Source organism: Schistocerca cancellata, chromosome 3 (genome assembly GCF_023864275.1).
Source record: "Schistocerca cancellata isolate TAMUIC-IGC-003103 chromosome 3, iqSchCanc2.1, whole genome shotgun sequence".
NCBI lineage: Eukaryota > Metazoa > Arthropoda > Insecta > Orthoptera > Acrididae > Schistocerca > Schistocerca cancellata.
In genome coordinates, this window is record NC_064628.1 from 577788828 (window position 1) to 577806564 (window position 17737).

Below are 17737 nucleotides of genomic sequence, written 5' to 3' on the forward strand. Positions count from 1 at the left end.
GCAGCGCCCTAGACCGCTCGGCTAATCCCGCGCGGCGCAGTTGACATTGAACGTAAATGAATGTAACATGCAGAGCATGCATAGAAAGGAAATCTACTACTGCACTACTACACTATTGATGACAAATTGCTGGAAACAGCATCTGCCACAAGACATCTAAGAACAGTTATTCAGAGCGCCCTTAAGCGGAATGACCACATACAGCTAATAGTAGGGAAAGCAGATGCCAGACTGAAATTCATGGGAAGAATCTTGAGGACATTTAGCTCATCCACGAATTAAGAGGCACACAAGGCGCTTTTTCAACCGATTCTTGAGTATTGTTCATCTATCTGGGATCCTTCCGAGGAAGAACTGATAAAACAGATATAGAAGATCCAACTAAGAGCGGCGCTTTTCGTCACGTGATTGTTCAGTCGGAGCAACGTTACCGAGCTTCTCAACAAACTCCAGCGGCAGACGTTATAAGAAAGGCGTTGTGCATCTTGGAGAGGTTTATTATTGCATTTTCGCGAGAGTACTTTCCGATAAGATTCAGACTACATATTACTTCCTTCCACATACATTTTGTCCAACTATCACGACGAGAAAATTCGCGTAATCAAACTTAATACAGAGCCGTGCCAACAATCATTCCTCTCACACACTAGTCGCGAGTGGAACAGAGAAGGGCGGATCAGTTAGTGATACCACAAATACCCTACGCCACACACCTTTAGGTGGCTTGCAGAGTATTATGTACACTTGTAATAACTTGTACTAGCCAATAAGAAAAGACGTTTGTGAGCACATGCGCAGTCGTTACGCCCCACTGTTAAATTATTTACATTGATCAGTGATAGCTGTTTCTACATTTCCTTAAACATTCGGTGTGGAGGCACGTGCCCGAGGTGTCGGTGTCCCACGAATCTTTCTGTTCCCCTCTCCACTTTCAAAGATGTTATCCTACCAACCCTCGTTTTTCGGCGAAATTTGACTGCGTGCTGTTTCGCTCTACAAATGCGGCTCTTCCAGGACTCTGCCATTAAGAATTAAGCGGCATGCATCCCATGGCCGCACAGCTCGTGAAAGACAGACTCTGTTGTCCACCATGTTCTGGAGGCATGATCTGCACTGACTGACTTCAGACGCTCGACGCAAGTGTGGATTTCTGCCTAAGTCTCGTTCCACGGAAAACAGCCCAGCCCAACATTATACCTTCATGGCAGATTTGTGTCCCTCCAGTGCTCTCGTTCTCCGTGGAGCCCACCCCGCTTTCTCAGTGGCTTCTCATTTAGCAACGCTTGCAGTTAAACTCACGAATGCACATTTCATTATCCAGTGGAGATAAATTTAGTCTGATTTGATGTGATTCTTTCTTAAGGTGTTTTACGTAAATTATGGGACAATTTGGAGAAAATGGTAGCGTAACAATTAAGTATTGACCTAAAGTTCCTGCAATATTTTCCAGTTACTTTCTTATTCTGAAAGTTGCATCCTGGTAGATGCGATAGTTTACTTCCATAACATTTCACTCATGTGATCGTACCTGTCATTCTCACCCCACGTAGATGTTAATCCAACTGCAGAGTTTTACGTTTACCTGATGATAGGACGCGTTTCAGCATTAATGTACGCCACTGCAGTATATCTCTACTGAATGGGGCTCTTCGGATTCCTGGTGAAGATACTGTATATACAGGGTGTTACAAAAAGGTACGGCCAAACTTTCAGGAAACATTCCTCACACACAAAGAAAGAAAATATGTTATGTGGACATGTGTCCGGAAACGCTTACTTTCCATGTTAGAGCTCATTTTATTACTTCTCCTCAAATCACATTAGTCATGGAACGGAAACACACAGCAACAGAACGTACCAGCGTGACTTCAAACACTTTGTTACAGTAAATGTTCAAAATGACCTCCGTTAGCGAGGATACATGCATCCACCCTCCGTCGCATGGAATCCCTGATGCGCTGATGCAGCCCTGGAGAATGACGTATTGTATCACAGCCGTCCTCAATACGAGCACGAAGAGTCTCTACATTTGGTACCGGGGTTGCGTAGACAAGAGCTTTCAAATGCCCCCATAAATGAAAGTCAAGAGGGTTGAGGTCAGGAGAGCGTGGAGGCCATGGAATTGGTCCGCCTCCACCTATCCATCGGTCACCAAATCTGTTGTTGAGAAGTGTACGAACACTTCGACTGAAATGTGCAGGAGCTCCATCGTGCATGAACCACATGTTGTGTCGTACTTGTAAAGGCACATGTTCTAGCAGCACAGGTAGAGTATCCTGTATGAAATCATGATAACATGCTCCATTGAGCGTAGGTGGAAGAACATGGGGCCCAATCAAGACATCACCAACAATGCCTGCCCAAACACAGAAAATCTGTGTTGATGGCATGATTGCACAATTGCGTCCGGATTCTCGTCGGCCCACACATGTTGATTGTGAAAATTTACAATGTGAATGAAGCCTCATCCGTAAAGAGAACATTTGCACTGAAATGAGGATTGACACATTGTCGGATGAACCACTCGCAGAAGTGTACCCGTGGAGGGCAATCAGCTGCTGATAATGCCTGCACACGCTGTACATCGTACGTAAACAACTGGTTCTCCCGTTGCACTCTCCATATAGTGACGTGGTCAACGTTACCTTGTACAGCAGCAACTTCTCTGACGCTGACATCAGGGTTATCGTCAACTGCACGAAGAATTGCCTCGTCCATTGCAGGTGTCCTCCTCGTTCTAGGTCTTCCCCAGTCGAGAGTCATGTTCCGTGCTCCCTAAGACGCCGATCAATAGCTTCGGACGTCTTCCTGTCGGGACACCTTCGTTCTGGAACTCTGTCTCGATACAAACGTACCGCGCCACGGCTATAGCCCCGTGCTAATCCATACATCAAATGGGCATCTGCCAAATCCGCATTTGTAAACTTTGCACTGACTGCAAAACCACGTTCGGGATGAACACTAACCTGTTGATGCTACGTACTGATGTGCTTGATGCTAGTACTGTAGAGCAATGAGTCGCATGTCAACACAAGCACCGAACTCAACATTACCTTCCTTCTATTGGGCCAACTGGCGGTGAATCGAGGAAGTACAGTACATACTGACGAAACTAAAATGAGCTCTAACATGGAAATTAAGCGTTTCCGGACACATGTCCAAATAACATCTCTCCTTTATTTGCATGTTTGGAATGTTTCCTGAACGTTTGGCCGTACCTTTTTGTAACACCCTGTATATCATCAATCATGGCGTAGAGTTTCTGGCCATGAGGGTTGAACCAATAATGTGGTATAGTCTCCTAGCTTACGCGTGGTATCTTGTTCAGTGAGTGTTTGTTATGTTTGTAGTAGGTTGTGTGTCGGATAAGCACCTTAAAAATGCCAGCTTATTTTTTCGAGTTTGTCAGACACAGAATATTTGGACCACCAAATTGATATTTGGCATCACCGAATTTACTTTTGAACCTACCTTTCATTTCAAGTATGACTCGCAACAACAGAAACAGCGGGCCGTTTTGGCCGAGCAGTTCTAGGTGCTTAAGTCTGGAACCGCAAGACCGCTACGGTCGCAGGTTCGAATCCTGCCTCAGGCATAGATGAGTGTGATGTCCTTAGGTTAGTTAGGTTTAAGTAGTTGTAAGTTCTAGGGGGCTGATGACCTCAGATGTTAAGTCCCTTAGTGCTCAGAGCCATTTGAACCATTTGCACAACAGAAACTCAGCGGTACTGTTCCCAATGTCCGGTACAGTCTTTATACACTGAAGCGCCAATCGTATAGGCATGCGTATGCAGATAGAGAGATATGTAAACAAGCAGAATACGGCACTGCCGTCGGCAACGCCTGTACAAGACAACAAGTGCTTGGCACAGTTGTTAGATCGGTTACTGCTGCTACAGAGGCAGTGAGTTTCAACGTGGTGTTACAGTGCGTACGAGCGATGGGGCACAACATCTCATAGGTAGCGAAAAAATTGAGATTTTCCCGTACGTCCATTTCACAGGTGTATCGTGAATATCAGGAATCCCGTGAAACATCAAATCTCCGACATCGCTGCTGCCGGGAAAAGATCCTGCAAGAACAGGACCAACGACGAGTGAAGGGAATCGTTCATCGTGACAGAAGTGCAAGCCTTCCGCAGATGCTATAGATTTCAACACTGGTCCATCAGCAAGTGTCAGCGTGTGAACCATTGAACGAAACATCATCGATATGAGCTTCCAGAGTCGAAGGCCCACTCGCGTACCCTTGATGACTGCGCGACACAAAACTGTACGCCTCGCCTGGGCCCGTCAACACCGACACTGGACTGTTGATGACTGGAAACATGTTACCTGATCGGACGAGTCTCGTTTCAAATTGTATCGAGCGGATGGACGTGTACGGGTATGGAGAGAACCTCATGAATCCATGGACTCTGCATGTCAGCAGGGGATTGTTCAAGCTGGTGGAGACTCTGTAATGGTGTGGGGCGTGTGCAATTGGAGTGATATGGGACTCCTGATATGTCTATATATGACTCTGACAGGTGACACGTACTTTAGAATCCTGTCTGATCACCTGCATCCATTCGTGTCAGTTATGCAGTCCGACGAACATGCAGTTCCAGGAGGACAATGCGACGCGCCACACATCAAGAATTTCTACAGAGGGGCTCCAGGAACACTTTTCTGTGTTTCAACACCTGCGCTGTCCACCAAACTCCCCAGACATGAACATTATTGAGCATATCTGTGATGCCTTGCAACGTGCTGTTCAGTAGAGATCTCTTGCCCCTAGTACTATTACGGATTTATGGAGAGCCCTGCAGGATTCATGGTGTCCGTTTCCTCCAGCACTACTTCAGAGATTAATCGAGTCCATGTCACGTTGTACTGCAGCACTTATGCGAGCTCGCGGGGGACCTGCTTGATATTAGGCAGACGTACCAGTTCCTTTGGCTCTTCAGCGTATGTCATAAAAGTACACTTGACTCGCTACCTTAATAATAATGTTCTACGAAAATTCGCGAAAATGTATCCCCACGACATAATTGCTAGGCTGTGATTTATAAATAATTGCGTTTTTCGCTTTACTTGACTATTTCTCTCCTCATTTATCAGTGTCATATTATTTTTACTTTTAAACGTTTATGTTATCCCACTTCTCGATGTTATTCCACTTCTCGAATCAATACTGCTTGCAGCAACTACGTTTAAAGTAGGGTTTTTAATGGCAGGTAAAATGTAATAGTACGTAGAAAATATTCTACTGAACAATTTGATGTAGGGAACCTAGAGTGGGAGAAGCCAGCTGAAGGAGATATGGAAGTAAACTTGTCTATCGCTTGGACTAGCATTATTGTTTTCCAGCTTATTTATAACTAACATGTGTACATGTTTACACGTACTGTGCTATCTACTTACATGTACGTTCTTTACTTCCTGCTAGGAAACGAAGGGCGAGCCTGATTACCAGGAAGTCATGAAGCAGGTTTTGTTTACTTTACTTGTCCTTAAGGTTGCTCCGTTGTATCGTATTTCCATTGTCCCATGACAGAACTTGCTATGAATCAACTACAGACCCATTCATTACTCAGTGTTATTGAAAGACGTACTGCGCAGTACGATGGAGTAGTAACGGTACAGTATTTCTTTGCGCTGGATACGAAAGGGGAGATCCTATTCCATGGACTGCGAGGTCACCTGATCTCAGTCCCCTTCATTATTTCCTACAGTTATATCTTAAGTTATTTTTGTATGAGACCCCGGTGGATATGGAGATGAAATTAGTTTGCGGGGATTGTGGCTGGTTGTGATACGATTCGAAACACACCAGGGATATTAGTCACGGTGGGTCAGAATCTTGTTCGCCCATGTCATGCCTGCATTGAGGTTGATGGCCTTAGTTTCAGCACATTTTGTACGATACGGTACAAATTTTACTTTCGTTGTGACAGTGACGGTATTTGCTGTCACGTAATGTAAAAAAAAAAATTCACAGTAATGTGATTTTATTCCTATTATCTCCTTAAGCTGGCTTCTCCGACCTCAGATTCCATACCTCAAATTGTTCAGTGGAGCATCCTCTATGTCCTGTTAAATTTTTCCGCGCTGTTGCGGAAACACCCTATATACTAATAAGCCAAAGGTACATGTATATGTTTTGATAGTTGATATATTTGGAGCAAACTGGCGTAGAGTTGCAATTTTGAGCGGTAGGTAGTCCTTTGCTTTCTCAAATGATTCAAATGGCTCTGAGCATTATGGGCTTTAACATCTGAGGTCATCAGTGTCCTAGAAGTTAGAACTTATTAAACCTAACTAACCTAAGGACATCACAAACATCCATGCCCGAGGCAGGATTCGAACCTGCGACCGTAGCGGTCGCGCATTTCCACACTGAAGCGCCTTGAATCGCTCGGCCACAGTGTCCGGCCATTGCTTTCTCAACAAATCTTGGCGCGCGTTTTCCAGGAGATGACACGGCAGCAATGAATGAAGTAAGATTCGTGTTTGAGCAACGTCAGCCCGTATTCTAGTGGTACTGGTAGTACGATAATGTGATGGAGGTACAATGGTAATGGCGTAGTGTAATTATAAACTCAGTCACCAACACGTACAACAATTTATCGTGTTGAGGATGAAGTTGAAGCCGACGGTACTGTTGAGTACATGCGTGATGAAAAATGTGGCCGACTAATAACATCAACAAGGCCTGCTTCCAGCGATGCTGTGTTGCAACATTTTACTAGATCACCTCAGAATCTGTGAAGTAGGGTGCACGTGAAAGTAAACCGATGAAGTGTACGACGAATTGTGAGGATTGCAAAGGGGAAAGTCTACATTCCAAGATCACTGTATGCTCTGGAGGAGGACGACCCAGATCGAAGGATGGAGTACTCAGAGATGTTTGGAGATCTGCTTCGCGACGATGAAGAGTTTGCAGGAATGATCATCGTGTCAGACGAGGTGCAATTCAAACCGAACGGTCCTGTAACCAGCCACAACTGCCTGAACTAGGCTGCTGAAAATCTTCAAATTCACGAGGACAAACATGTTAATCTACCGAGTGTTGATGTGTGGTGTGGTCTGTCATCGCGCGGTTTCATTGTCCCATTCCGTTTTGAAGGTACTATAACTGGTGAGATGTACACATGTTGCAAATGTGGGGTTTTTCTGCCATCCGAGAGGTATTTGCAAATGGAAGATTTTGTCTACAAGATGCCGCTCCAATTCACAGATATGTCACGGCTTGCTCGGATGAAAATCTATCTGGACGTAGGATAGGCCAAAGAGAAGCTGTTGAGTATCCATCATGATCTACAGAACTTACACATATTGACTTCTACCTATGGGGGACCTTCAAAAATGTTATCAACATAAGTCAGCTATACTGAAGGAGCGACGACAAGTCATCGAGGCATCCTCTGCGGCTGTCACATCTGCAGCACTGGCTGACGATATCTCCTTAGTAGAATGGTTACACAGAATGGTATCATGGTTAAAAAATAGATAAATCACAAGATTAATTTTGTAATATCGGTTGATTACACGACGATATTTGGTGGTCGCTATGGATACTAGTCCGGCGCCGTCTGATTGCCGTCTGCGTCTGTGTCATCACTGTTTTCTGTATTGCCTTCCAACGACGCCTGCAGACGATCGTAGACATTTGGACTGCCGCTGGCCACTGTGTGCCCAATAGATCAGCTAAGTAATCGCTTTGCGCCTTTCTCTTCGTTTCTTTTTCAACGTTCCCGTAGTTCTCGCATTCGCTCGGCGCTGTAGTTCTTAGGATTTTGACGTTGCTTTCGACGCTAGCTTTCCCTTCACTGGCGTTTTCTATAGTTCCGATCATATTTACAATTCATCTGAGACGACGTCTTTCATTATTTTGTAATTTTCTGTTTAGTATCGATTTCCACGTATTTACGGCGAATATTTTATTGTCTTCCTTTCTGTCCTACTAAGAATCCGCAAGCTCTAGGTATACGAGTTTCCACGCTACTCCGGTTTACAGCTTCAAACAAAGCTAATTCACGATAATCACGATCATGCACCTACACTGGTACGATGATGTTCAAATGGTTCAAATGGCTCTGAGCACTATGGGACTCAACTTCTGAGGTCATCAGTCCCCTAAAACTTAGAACTACTTAAACCTAACTAACCTAAGGACATGACACACGTCCATGCCCGAGGCAGGGCTCGAACCTGCGACCGTAGCAGTCACGCGGTTCCAGACTGTAGCGCCTGGAACCGCTCTGCCACCCCGGCAGGCTACGATGATGTCACAGGCACAACAAATTCTGCGCTACAAACAGGTACATACGTGATCTGTCCGGTATTGATTCAACCATTGTTAATGTTTGTTTCTCATACGAGTAGTTATTAGGGATTCAAATGTGATGGTACTCTGTAACATAAGAAAGTTCGAGCGACTCTCTCCGCAACGAGCGTATAGACACTTTCACGTCGAAATTAATATTTGTTTGCTCGGCTTCTACACCATTCGTCTGAAACCATTTATAGTGTTCGGGACAAATTTGAAGCCGATAGTACTGGAAGACGAGTGGCGACTTGTGAGTAGGCATAAAAGAAATCCAGTTACAATCCCGTTAAAACCTGCCTAATACCGACTTTTAAATCGAAACACCTGACCACATTACATTTTTTTTCTTTTCCCTGAGAGCTAATGGGGGAGGGGGGGAGTGAGATCCTCCCTTGGTGCCAGGTGTAGGTGCCCTTGGTGTGCACATCAGGAAAGTATCTGTGGAGGTAAAGACCAAGATGGGCAGATGGTGACATAATAGCTTAAGTTAGGAACGCATGTACCAATTTCAATCAAATCTTGCATATGAATGACTTATTATGTGTACAAAAATACTTATGGGGTAGTATATCCTAACCGCCCCTAGGGGTGGGGTGAAGCTGAGAAAGAGTAACATGTGGAAACGTCCTAGGACGATTTCTAATATTTAACTAATCCAGTTATTTAAAAGTACAAAGTGCAATCTGTCTCTCATTTGCGTTGTTCAATGTATCAAGCAGGTGAATGAACACTGAATCGAGACAATAATTTTCCCAGGATGTTTCGGAACCCAAGATCAAGCCGCACGGGTCAATTCTATAGTTACGTCGTAACGTCCTCTGTGGAGTCCCATCATGTAAAGCAACGGCGAATCAAACAGTTGCAGCGACAGTCTTTCTTCCCAAGAATCGCAATTTTCCTTAGAATCAAGAAACTGCAGTGAGAAATTCGATAGAGATAGGGATGAAATACGTGTACTAATATATGTTAAATATGTTAAATGTGTGTGTGAAAAAGTTACGGACCACCTCTCTCGATATTAAATCTGGAAAATCCATGCTTTATGTTGCATGCTGACTGGTGGGGCAGCTGAGAAAATTATTTGACTTCGCAGAAGACAGAAAGACCAAAACTATTGTATATCCCAAAAAAGTTGAATAAAATTTTTCAAATTTATTTAACGCATATTATTGTCGTTTATTCTTTGTAGATGTAATTATGTGTGCTTTGTACATTTGTACCTGATTAGAAAGAGAAAAAGACACGTCAGGCGCGGCTAGTAGTGGCTGAAGTAACAAATCATATATCGGCTGCGTAAGATTTAATTTTAACGTTCTATTAAACTGGACCGGTATCTGGTCGCATGCTCATCTACAGCAGCAGACTGTATTAAAAATAAATGCCTTGCAACTGGTGTCCACTTTTAGTCACCTTGAAGTTCCTGAAATATCTGCTAGCCGTAGTGCACTGTGAGTGTAAAAAAGCTTTCGGTGTCTGCCCATACATTTTCACATAAAGGAGAAGAGAGAGGGGAGGGGAGTTCTACTGCTGAGACGTTCTGAAGCTAATTCATTCATTTGCTGCTAGCTCGTGATTGTTATGTATTGGGATGTTGTACCATTTTTGGGGGAAAGTATCTAGCAGGCTTAGCTAGTCAAATTTTTATTGTACTCTCAAACAGGACCATAGTCAAATATTTAGAATTGAAATATACAATTTTCTTATTAATGATGGTACTGAAATACTTTGAGCTTCTCCTAACAGTTGTTGTCGAAGACACATTTAGACGTCTGCTCCAAACCACAAATAAAAATGAATAGTAATTTTTAAAACTCACGTATTTGTTTGCAGGTACCTGCCTGAGTCACCACGATGGCTGATAAATAAAGGACGCACAAAAGACGCTTGCGAGGTCCTGGAACGTATAGCGCGCACAAACGGAAAAACTTTGTCTCCTGATATCACGAAAAAAATTGATACTCTTTGTCAACAAAGAACTTCGAAAATGGGCTTTACAATCATCATAACCAACAAAAATCTCCTGAAAAATACGATTTTACTTGTGCTCAATAGGTGAGTGGAACAAAATACACTCCTGGAAATTAAAATAAGAACACCGTGAATTCATTGTCCCAGGAAGGGGAAACTTTATTGACACATTCCTGGGGTCAGATACATCACATGATCACACTGACAGAACCACAGGCACATAGACACAGGCAACAGAGCATGCACAATGTCGGCACTAGTACGGTGTATATCCACCTTTCGCAGCAATACAGGCTGCTATTCTCCCATGGAGACGATCGTAGAGATGCTGGATGTAGTCGTGTGGAACGGCTTGCCATGCCATTTCCACCTGGCGCCTCAGTTGGACCAGCGTTCGTGCTGGACGTGCAGACCGCGTGAGACGACGCTTCATCCAGTCCCAAACATGCTCAATGGGGGACAGATCCGGAGATCTTGCTGGCCAGGGTAGTTGACTTACACCTTCTAGAGCACGTTGGGTGGCACGGGATACATTCGGACGTGCATTGTCCTGTTGGAACAGCAAGTTCCCTTGCCGGTCTAGGAATGGTAGAACGATGGGTTCGATGACGGTTTGGATGTACCGTGCACTATTCAGTGTCCCCTCGACGATCACCAGTGGTGTACGGCCAGTGTAGGAGATCGCTCCCCACACCATGATGCCGGTTGTTGGCCCTGTGTGCCTCGGTCGTATGCAGTCCTGATTGTGGCGCTCACCTGCACGGCGCCAAACACGCATACGACCATCATTGGCACCAAGGCAGAAGCGACTCTCATCGCTGAAGACGACACGTCTCCATTCGTCCCTCCATTCACGCCTGTCGCGTCACCACTGGAGGCGGGCTGCACGATGTTGGGGCGTGAGCGGAAGACGGCCTAACGGTGTGCGGGACCGTAGCCCAGCTTCATGGAGACGGTTGCGAATGGTCCTCGCCGATACCCCAGGAGCAACAGTGTCCCTAATTTGCTGGGAAGTGGCGGTGAGGTCCCCTACGGCACTGTGTAGGATCCTACGGTCTTCGCGTGCATCCGTGCGTCGCTGCTGTCTGGTCCCAGGTCGACGGGCACGTGCACCTTCCGCCGACCACTGGCGACAACATCGATGTACTGTGGAGACCTCACGCCCCACGTGTTGAGCAATTCGGCGGTACGTCCAGCCGGCCTCCCGCATGCCCACTCTACGCCCTCGCTCAAAGTCCGTCAACTGCACATACGGTTCACGTCCACGCTGTCGCGGCATGCTACCAGTGTTAAAGACTGCGATGGAGCTCCGTATACCACGGCAAACTGGCTGACACTGACGGCGGCGGTGCACAAATGCTGCGCAGCTACCGCCATTCGACGGCCAACACCGCGGTTCCTGGTGTGTCCGCTGTGCTGTGCGTGTGATCATTGCTTGTACAGCCCTCTCGCAGTGTCCGGAGCAAGTATGGTGGTCTGACACACCGGTGTCAATGTGTTCTTTTTTCCATTTCCAGGAGTGTATTAGGTTCATTAACTTATAGTTCATTAAGTATAATTAGTTCAGATTATACCGAAACTGCTGATTAGAAACTTATGTAGTTTCTATGAATAATATAACTGCGACGGTTATGTGATAAACAACGCCCCACAGTTTTTTCTCGGAATATATTTAAGGTAAGAGTTTGACTTTGGTGACAATATCAGTCAACGTTTCTTTTACATTTACTATTTTTGTTCGTACTCTCCATTACGTTCTATGGCCTTGCACCAGCGTTGTGTATAATCATATATTCCCTGTTAGTGGAGCGTTATATAAGAGCACATATTCCCTGCTCGTAAAGCTCTGGTCGCAGTCTCGAAGCCATGTTTTCACTCCATGAATTCCTCTCTCATCATCTTCGAGGTGAGTACGATGTAGAGAACAGCCAATACAGATGTTTACTGACAGTTATTGTTTCCACGTGCCATTCGTGACTGGAACAGGAAAGGTGGGATCAGCTTCTTGAAGTTTTCCCGGCGTGCTGAATGTTCGATGAGGTTTCGGGATTGCAGCCGGATCATGTTGATTTCTTGCCACGATATTTCGGCTGGCAATCGTCCAGCCATCTTCAGGTGAGCGTGTGTCACCTGAGACTGCAAGTTCTTTTTTTCTCTTTATTGTATTTCAATGCCCCATAAGGGGCGGGCTGGCAGCAGCATAGGCGCCGCTCTTCAGCCGAGAGACAGACAATATGTACAGAACATGGAGACATTTAAAAGAACATAAAGGAGGAACTATGGCGAAACAGACATATAAAAGGGGAAACATAATGGAAGATAGCGTAAAAAAGACGGCGACTAAAAATGGTGATAAAAATCTAAAATTTGTACACAAAAACGACACACTGTGACCATTAGAAGAAAAACAAGGCGAAGTATGGACAGTGTATAAAAGAAGCGATGGGCAGCGCAGCGCATAACAATCACTGACAGCAACACTATGTACAAGTCCAGCACATGATTAAAATCACAGCTTTTGATGTCACAGGAGAAAAGGACCAAACACAACACTGACATAGCACACTAGAACGAAAACGTACTGAGAGGATCTGCCAGGGGGATGGAGACGAGGGAGAGGGGAAGAAAGGGGGGAAGGGCGGTGCTCAAGGGGGAGAGGGTGGAGAAGGACAGGGGGGCGCGCTGAAGGGAGAGAGGGAAGGACGTGGGAGGGAAACAGTTGAGGAGGGGATGCAGAGACTCAGTGGGGCAAGGAGGAAAATCCGCTCTGGGAGAAGGAGGGGAGAGGAAAAGGGGGGCCCTGGGGAGGGGGGGAACAAGATCAGGCTACAGTTTGAAGGGCCTTATAAAAGTGTGGGGATCCAGGCAACACTGGCATAACAGTGTATAGGATAGATGAGGGATTTATAGGTGTGGACAATGGTATAGGATGCTCTCCTCATGTCCAACCAGACAGGAGCTTCAGGAGGCAGAGGTGGGAATGGCCTTTCTGCTGGATGGTCAGGAGATGAGAGGTCCAGGTGAGGTGATGGCCGAGGCTGAGGCCAAGGATCTCAGGTTGGGGTGGTTAGGTAGAAATCATGGAGACGGAAAGAGTGGGTGGTGCGGCCTATGATGATTACCTGTGTTTTGGAGGGGTTGATACAAAGGAACCACTGGTTACACTAAATGGTGAACTGGTCAAGGTAGGTTTTTAGGATGCGTTTGAACCATTGAAGGTTAGGATAGAGAGCCAGGAAGGTGATGTCATCAGCATATTGGGAGAGTGCAAGTTTCCGGCGTCGGCTTTATAGCAAAAATTGACGCCGAAACGCATGTGCATTGGCGGCCATCACAGGAGCGTCCTCTATCGAAATCCGCGCCCTTTGGAAACACTGTTCTATCTGTGGAGTGCAGGCTCATGCATACAGGTGAACACTACATGTCCGCCCTCTGTCGGAATGCGCGCTTGCTTCACTAAAAACCAGATGTCAGACGTCGCTAGATGTGTCATTATGAATAAACTGTCTTCTATCACAAGAAATTAGAGAGATCACTGGGTCCCAATTGTCCAGTTGAAAACCGCCGTCACGATTTATAAGATTTTGTGCTAGGTATATTTCCACACATTCTTTAATTACTGAATCACAAAAAGTTCTAGCTGGGGCTTAGAATTTCATGGCAGAAAAGGCGACAGTTTGTCTTGCAGTAATACATAGCTCAGATACAGCCGACTTACCGGGCTGCGAAAGGCGAGTGTGGCGTTCGTGTTCAACGCACCTTTCATGTACTGTGTGTGTTGTCTGACCGTTGTAAGCTTTGCCACACTGGCAAGGAATTTTGTAGATCCCGGCCTTCCGCAGACCCACATCATCTTTTACCAAACCGAGAAGGGCACTAGTATTCACTGGTGGCCAGAAGATGAAAAGGCACTTGATTTGGCAGAACGTAAACCGACAGTCTTCTGGCGGTATGTAGATGACAGTTTTATAGTCTGGAAACATGGTGAAGAAGAACTGTCACGTTTCTTGCAACACCTGAATACAATCCACAAGAACATCCAGATACGAAGGAAATAGAGAAGGATAGTTTTTTGTCGTTTTTGGGCATTCTGTCTATCGTAAGCCCACACATACGGACCTTTACCTGCATGCGTCGAGTTGCCATCACCCTTCACGAACTACTGACGTCCTTAGAGCTTTGGTGCACTGGGATCACGTTGTTTCTGATGGAGACAGACTTACAAAGGAGCTACAACATTTACAGTTGGTGTTCAGAGGTAATGGTTGCTCAAATTTGCAAACCACTAAGAAGGAAGAAACGTGACCTCCCACAACATCAAGAACATAAGGAGCTGTTCAAGTCCAGGGCATCCCTTCCCTACGTTGGCAGCCTTTTATCTAAACATAAAGTTAAATTAATCTTCCGGCCACCAGCGAAGATTAGTGCCCTTCTCGGTTTGGTAAAAGACGATGTGGGTCAGCGGAGGGCTGGGATTTACAAAACTCCTTGCCAGGGTGGCAAAGCTTACAGAAGTCAGACGACACACAGTACATGAAAGGTACGTTGAACGTGAGTGCCACACTCGCCTTTCGCAGCCCAGTAAGTTGTCCATTGCTGAGTATTGTATTACCACAGGACATACTATTTTTCTGGAACAAAAATCTTGGCCCTAGTGAGAACTTTTTGGGATTCAATAATTATAGAATCTGTGGAAATATGCCTAGCACAAAATCTTATAAATCGTGACGGTGGTTTGCAACTGGACAAGGCATGGTGCACGGTGATCTCTCTAATTTCTTGTGAGAGAAGACAGTTTATTCATAATGACACATCTGGCGACATCTGATTCTGGTTTTTAGCGACGTGAGTGCACATTCCGACAGAGGGCGGACATGTAGTTTTCACCTTTATGCATGTACCTGCACTCCACAGACAGAACAGTATTTAAATGAATTTTATCCATAGTGGATGATGTCGAACTCCGTGACTGTTCCTTTATGGGGTTGTAGAAAAATATCCGCTCCCAGTCACAATAAAAGATTGTTTATTCGTCACACGACCGGTTTCGGGCTTGCGCCCATCTTCAGATGTTTATACGTTCATTTACATGTTTGTACTGTTGGAGGTCGCTGTATAAATACAAAAAAGTTATTTGCTGGTGACTACAATTGTAAGTGGTAAGGTAGCATTTGACGAAAATATTTCTGTACTTACAAAAAGATGAAGCACCATTATTAAAGTTATGCTGTGGCGATAGTTTTGCCACTTAGTTACACACTTATGGTCTTTTTCACGTCCATATATCAGGTATAGCTCCATATTTCACTACTATGATGTGCACTCGTGAAATACACTATGTTTACATACAAACATGTCGGCTGTGGTCAAAGAACTTAGATGTAGCTGATGTAAAGATGATGCGAATAAAACACATTCGCCTGCATACCATTTATAGGTAAAATTTCATACCAAATTGCCAACCTCTTCCGGAACACTGGTATTCAACTTTCTTTCAGCACTAACAACAAGCTACAACAGCACATCATCCACAACAGTAAGACAAACAACCAATGCCACCACAAATCAGGTATTTACAAACTTTTTATGTGACAATTGCCCACAGTTCTACATAGGCCAAACTGGAAGGAGTTTCACTATAAGATACTGTGAGCATATGGATGCCTTCCAGCTGAATAATTATGATAAATCCACCTTTGCAATGCACCTAAAAGACCATGGTCACTCAACCACAGCCACTGCAGAAAACCTACAAATACTACACACTGTGAACGAAGGAAAGAAAACGAATCTGCTTGAAGAGCTAGAAATTTATATCCACAGCTCTAATACACCAGACCTTGTTCTGAACGAACAAGTGGAACTTGCAAATAAATCCTATCTTCATATATTTCATGAAATATTCAAAAACAGAAAATAATTATCCCCTGCTATAATAACAAAGTAATATTCTATGGAAATTCGATGTAGCAGTCATACAACAGTCCAAGGGTCATTATCATAATTTGTAATAGTCATATTGTAAACACAAGCTGTAACTGGCATTATATAATGTGTAATAGCTTTCAAAAATTTCATATATGTAACATTATTGTACCCCCTATATCTAAGTTCTCTGACAACAGTGTGGCTCAAAACAGTTCTAGCTGTTGTTCTGGTGACTGGTAGCGGATATTTTTCTACAACCCTAGAACAGTATTTCCAAAGGACGCGGATTTCGATAGAGGACGCTGCTGTGATGGCTGCCAATGCGCATGCGTTTCCGCAGCAAATTTTGCTATAAAGCCGACACTGGGATCATGCAGCCTCCCTCCTACCAACTCTTACCCCACCTTCCTCCCTTCTACTTCTCAGGGCTCCCTGTCCCCTCCCCTCCCCTTCCCTTCCCTGAGCAGTTTTCCCCCTCCTACATACCTCCCTCTCCTGTACTGCCCTTCTGTGTCTCTGCACTCCCTCCTGCCTTGTCTTCCCTCTTCATCTCCTGCCCCACCCACCTCCTTCTCTTGCATCATATATGCATGTAAATACACTGACGAAAAGAAATGCAACACCAAAAAAATAATTAGTGTAGAACAATGAAATTTCATGGATGCATTTGTGTAGTAACATATGTAAGTGATGAACATTGCAAAATCGCACGATAATATAAGTGAGAGATAGAATTATTACAAATGTGAAATTCTGGTGCATTAATAACAGGTGTAACCGTTAGAATGTTGAATCCAAGAATGCAAACATGCTTGCATTGTGTTGTACAGGTAGAAGACGTAAGTTCGTGGGATGAAGTACCATGCGTGTTGCAGCTGGTTGGTCAATACAGTCATGGTTAACGCTGTTTGTGGAAGACTGTGGAATTGTCGTCTGATAATATCCTCTGTATGTTCAGCTGAGGACTGACCTGGTGATTGGGCAAGTCAAGGGAAAATGACACTTTGTAGAGCTTGTTGGTTTATGATAGCGATATGTGGACGTGTATTATCCTGCTGGATATCCCCTCTGGATGTTGATCATGAATGGCACCACAAGAGGTCAAATCACCAGACTGACAACAGAGTGCGTGGGATAACCACGAGAGTGCTCCTGCTGTCATACGAAAACTCACCCCAGATGATAACTGAAGTGTGTACGTCCAGCGCGTCTAGCACACATACAGGCTGGTTACAGGCCCTCACCAGATCTCCTTCTAACCAATACACCACCATCACTGGTACCGAGGCAGAACCAGCTTTCATCAGAAAACACAAGAGACGTTCACCCTATCAACCAATGAGCTCTCGCATGACACCACTAATTTCGAATGGCGGTGGTTTGGGGTTAGCGGATGCACCCTAGAAAGAGTCTGGCATGGAACTGTCCTGATCTGGTGACCGAGCAAGGCAAGGCAAGATCACGACACCGATTTTTTAATAGTTCGCTGTGTCACTGTTGTGCCAGCTGCCGGCTCAAATTGCTGCTG

The 17737-nt window shown here is 44.9% G+C and overlaps 1 protein-coding gene across 1 annotated transcript in view; it reads left to right on the plus strand.

Annotated features, from left to right (window-relative positions):
* Positions 1–17737, plus strand: part of LOC126176437 (solute carrier family 22 member 13-like) — a 123634-nt gene that overhangs the window by 79201 nt on the left and 26696 nt on the right. The window contains exon 4 of the mRNA XM_049923594.1: positions 10144–10365. Within this exon, the coding sequence (XP_049779551.1) occupies positions 10144–10365 (222 nt within the window). The remainder of the gene's footprint in view (positions 1–10143; positions 10366–17737) is intronic.